The 5049-nt window shown below is 50.8% G+C and overlaps 1 protein-coding gene and 1 non-coding gene across 2 annotated transcripts; both read left to right on the plus strand.

The window, feature by feature from the left end:
- Nucleotides 1–685: 685 nt before the first annotated feature.
- Nucleotides 686–792, plus strand: LOC112468980. The gene has a single exon (XR_003042444.1). It is a non-coding gene; the product is annotated as a U6 spliceosomal RNA (small nuclear RNA).
- A 2560-nt stretch (nucleotides 793–3352) lies between these two features.
- Nucleotides 3353–4270, plus strand: LOC112468979. Its single transcript, XM_025038416.1, has one exon. The coding sequence runs from the start codon at nucleotides 3353–3355 to the stop codon at nucleotides 4268–4270; it is 918 nt and encodes a 305-aa protein (XP_024894184.1).
- The last annotated feature ends 779 nt before the right edge of the window (nucleotides 4271–5049 follow it).

A 5049-nucleotide genomic window follows, 5' to 3' on the forward strand; every position in this document is an offset into this window, starting at 1 on the left:
TTAGTGCCGCAAAGAAAATGAAACTGATTGTGGATCGCGGTAAAGGACTTATAGGCTAAATGGGCCGCTGCCCAGCAACCGCTGTCGCATATCTTATTGAATACAACGCCGGACGGATGGGCTGTATAACTTTATTAATACTATGTACAAAAGAGAAAGGGTAAGATTTCCCTATTCCGTCCTCGGAACGCCTGTGTATCTTAAAACGCTATGCGGGGTTGTCCCCCTCGTCCTGCGACTCGCCTTCCCCGCTAGATGGGCTGACAAAGTCCTTCGCCTCGTCCTCTGGCTGCTCCCACGGCTGCTGCATCGACAAGGCGGTGATGGTTATCGTGTCAGTCACCGTGACACGAGACATCTCGATCTGATACGCGCTGTCGAAAGCCTCGGCAGCGCGCCTGATCGCCTCTAGCTCAGCGGGAGAGCCCCATAGGCGCGCGTCTCCCGCCAGTATCGCAGATTGCTTAACGATCTGACGGCTCAGCACCGGCGATGGCGTGCTTCGCCAGCTCCCCTCGGCGACTGGCCGCGGTTGCGGCGTTGCTCGTCGTCCCGCTCGGCTTACCTCCTCCGGTGTCAGCCGGGTGATGACCACCCTGGGCTGGCTGAGTAATTGGCCGCGCACCGTCTTAGTGCACGGCTTCAAGGTTAGGTTAGGTTAAGTTAGGTTAGGTTAGGTTAGGTTGTACTTGCTTCGGCAGTACATATACTAAAATTGGAACGATACAGAGAAGATTAGCATGGCCCCTGCGCAAGGATGACACGCAAAATCGTGAAGCGTTCCACATTTTTATTATTATTATTTTTAAATTAATCCCCGTACTGCTCTTTTCTGCGTGGGATTAATAATCTCGGCAGTCTTACATCTGACTGCAAGACTCGTGGCCGGACACTGCGAGTTCTTCGTCGAGCGGTCCTAGGATGCATCACGGGCGAGGTGCACCCGAATTTTAGTCCTAAGGGGAGCACACCCCTGAAATAACGAAACGCAAACATGAAAGGTACAAAGAAAGAGAAAAAAGCTACCGTCTCAGGGGGTTCGGAGACCCAGAGACCGGCGCGGGGGGGTTGTAGTCCCAGCGAACCCCGTGTCGATGGGCTTGGCCCTAAAAAGTCAAGTCCTAAATCAAGCGATGGGCTAAGAGAAAATTTACAAATAGCACTGCGTCCTGATTGGACAGGCGCAGTTGCTGACGCAGATACGATGAAGGAAGCCACCAAGGAGGTGGAGATGGAAGAGGAATATGACAAAGGAGTTGCACTTGCGAAAAGGATTATTGCGGATATTACAACAACCGAGGATCCTCAGGCTTTGGACGACACGAGGACCGATCCTACGTTCGTTCCTCCTGGCGTGTCTGATTTGGAGGGATCAATGCATCGGGACCAGCATTTAACTGGAGACGTGGTTATGATCGCAGATGACGATGATGACGAGGATATCCCCCTGTCTATCCCAAACAGGGAAAAGAGGAAGGAGAGATTCCCGTCAGACTCTCCAGAAAATACGGCCAAACCCTTCAAAAGAAGATACACAACCTCGGAAAATGAGGTTTATACTCCGGTGTTAACAACAAAACACAAGCTCACCATACATCCGGTGGCTGCCAATAATTTACGTTCATACGATACGGATCAATTGACTAAGTGCGCTACTGAATGTCTCCAAAAAATGGAGATTATCAGAACAAGCAGCAAAAATATTAAAGGAAACTTCTCGGGATACCTCAGAGACGGGATTTCAAATATATGCGAAATCATAGATATTTATCGTGAACGTTTGGGTGCCGCTGGTGACGTAGCGGATCTCGAACTACAAAACAAAAATCTGACTACACAATTGCGTAAAATTACCCGCGAGCAGGAGCTCCAGAAGAAGGAGTACTCCATACTCCGTAAGGAAAACGAGGACCTCCACAAGGATATGGAGATGCTCCGCAGGGAGATGAAAAGCATGAGAGACGTCACAAACACGGGAGGATCTTCTTTAAAGGTTTTTGAGAATAGTCCTGCTGACACCCGCAAGACAAATACTAGGGAATCATTAACTCGTATTGAAGACTATCCCCCTCTTCCACAGAGGAAACCAAGAGTTATCTCTTCAGAAACACTACGAGACAGAACTGTCAAACTACGTAAACATCCCACGAGTGCTTCGGGATCGGAGACAGATGTAATTGGGGCTCCTAGTTCGTTCAAGAAGAGATCTCCTCCCGGTAAGATCAGGAAACCGGACAGAGAGACTCCCATACAGACTCCTGCTCGTGCTCTCTATTCGGAGGAGGACACTGACTCGAACCACATGTTGGAAAGTATGAATCAACAGATTCAACAACTGGTGGCTAATATGGACGAACTACGTGCCAGGTTCGGCTCGAAGCCAGAGGAATATCATAAGAAGAAAAGGATAAAAAGGGCATCCTTTAGGAATGATACCGAGACCTCTGGTATCTCGGATGGGGAATTTCTAGGCCCGCAGACTTCTGCGCCGCCTACTTTGAATGCCGCACGAGATGAAGCGACAATTCGGAAAGAAGGATCTCGACGTGGGGTTTTCGGAGATGGTCCTCGCTCGACTACCCGCTCACGCAGACCGCCGAAAACCGCCGCGGTATCGATCACGAGCCTCAAGGAGGATGTCAGTTACGCTGACATCTTGAAGAAAGCTCGCGAGAACATAAATATGGATACTCTTGGAATCGAGACCTCCAAGATCAGACGCGGCATTAATGGAGGGATCATTATCGAAATCCCTGGCGCGGACGGCACTTCCAAGGCCGACTCACTTGTGGGCAAACTTAGGGAAGTTCTTGATGTTAATAATATCCGCATCACTCGCCCGACTACTATGGGAGAATTACGTATTTGGAGTTTCGATGACTCCATTTCACCGACAGAAATACTCAACGAAGTTTCAGTGGTTGGAGACTGCGACAAACATCTCGTCAAATTAGGTAATATTCGCAAGATGAATAACGGACTCAACTCCGTTTGGGTCAAATGCCCCCTCTCTGCAGCCATCAAAATTTCGGCTACGAGTAAAATTAAAATTGGTTGGACCATTGCCCGAGTTGAGCTACTGGAGGCGAGTACAGTGCTACAAGTGTTGGCGCTATGGTCATGTCCGCACCACGTGCAACTTTCCGGAGGACCGGACGGGCGCCTGCTTTAGATGCGGTGAGCGCGGCCATCAAATCGGTGACTGTAGAGAAGATCCCTGCTGTGTCATCTGCAAGGAGGCCGGAAGACCCATCGACCACCGGCTGGGTTCACTCAATGTCTGCACGAGCGTGGAGCCGGTTCGAGGGAGACGTAAGGAACCTGTGTCCAACGGTCGAGTGGCGGCGCAGAGATGACCCTGTGTCTCCAGTTAAATCTGAACGGTAGCAAGGAGGCCCAGGACCTCCTTGTTCACCACTCAAGAGAGATGGGGGCCGCTGTCTGCGCGATCTCTGAACCCGCCAGATCACACAGCCCATACCAGCTATGGTTTCACAGCCATAACGGACTGGCGGCTATCTATGTTAACAACAGGGCCACTACGCGCCCCGCCACGTTGGAGGCTCGTGGAAGACACTGCGTCCTGATCAGACTGGGAGAGTTTTACTTTCTTTCTTGTTATATCTCTCCCAACGTGGACCTCCCGGCATTCTCGGATTTTTTGGAGGAGTTATCCACGATCTGTTCTTGTGTAGCTCATAATAACAGGCTCGTTATTTGCGGGGACTTTAATGCCCACTCTGTTTCCTGGGGTTCGAATACATCTAATGTCAGAGGCGATGCTCTTGAGGAGCTTGCGTCGCAGCTTGATTGGAGACTAGCGAATCGAGGAGATCATCCCACGTTTTCGAGTCACCAGGGGACCTCGATAGTGGACCTCACTTGGACCTCCCCTGACTTATTTAACAGAGTACGCAATTGGTCGGTCCGTGAAGATTTAAAGTCCATGTCGGACCATCTTTATATCTCCTTTGAAGTTGCGGATTCATCTTCTCGGCGTATAACACCATCATTACCCCGAAGGTGGAACTTTAGAAGGATGGATATCGGGCTCTTTCAGGAGGCCATCGAATGGAAGTGCGCGGTTACTCCCGGTGATCCGGAGTATCTGAACAGAGTGGGCCCAAATAAATGGATCAACGACTGTATCTATGATGCGTGTCAGGCGGCGGTCCCTCGCCTGCGCACTGCCAGAGTGGATAGGGCCCATTGGTGGAACGACCAAATTGCACATCTGAGAACCGAGGCTATCGCCGCGAGGAGAGCCTGAACTCGCGGCAGACGCAGAGACTCCCCGGTGGTTTTGGAGGCCAAAAGGACCGCATACATGGTCGCTACTCAGAATCTCAAACATGAGATCCAGAACGCTAAGTCTGCCGCGTGGCAGGAGCTTATTGATACGCTTAGGGATGACCCGTGGGGTCTTCCTTATAAGCTGGTTTTGGGAAAACTCAGAAAGCCCACTCCTGCGCTCAGTTCCACCCTTGAGCCGGAAGTATTAAACCGTCTGCTGGATGATCTGTTTCCGCCCGGTAGGGAACTGTCTCGGGTTAACCTGGGGGACTGCGAGACGGGGAGAACCCCTATTACTTCGGACGAAGTAGAGGAGGCAATAGCTGCTAAGAAGACTACTAACACGGCACCTGGTCCCGACGGTTTTAAGGCAACCGTCCTTAAAAAGTTGCCTCCGTGCATGGTGCATCGACTAACAGCCAATTTCAATATATTCATGCAGTCTGGGGTCTTCCCATCCAGGTGGAAGCTAGCGGACCTCGTACTAATACCCAAGGGGGATATTCCACCGCGCGGTGAGGTGCCTAAAGCCAGGCCAATCTGCCTCCTGAATGAAACGGGAAAAGTCTTTGAACGCATTATTGCCAATCGTTTGGCCAATCATCTCGATCAGAATCCTAGATATGACCTTTCGGTAAATCAATTCGGGTTCCGTAAGATGCGTTCCACGACCGACGCTCTTTTTCTGGTAAAGAACATCATTACCGAGGCCCGCGCGAACGGTCGAGTTGTGCTAGCCGTTTTGTTGGACATAAA

Source organism: Temnothorax curvispinosus, unplaced genomic scaffold (genome assembly GCF_003070985.1).
Source record: "Temnothorax curvispinosus isolate PA1 unplaced genomic scaffold, ASM307098v1 QBEX01002336.1, whole genome shotgun sequence".
NCBI classification, from domain to species: domain Eukaryota; kingdom Metazoa; phylum Arthropoda; class Insecta; order Hymenoptera; family Formicidae; genus Temnothorax; species Temnothorax curvispinosus.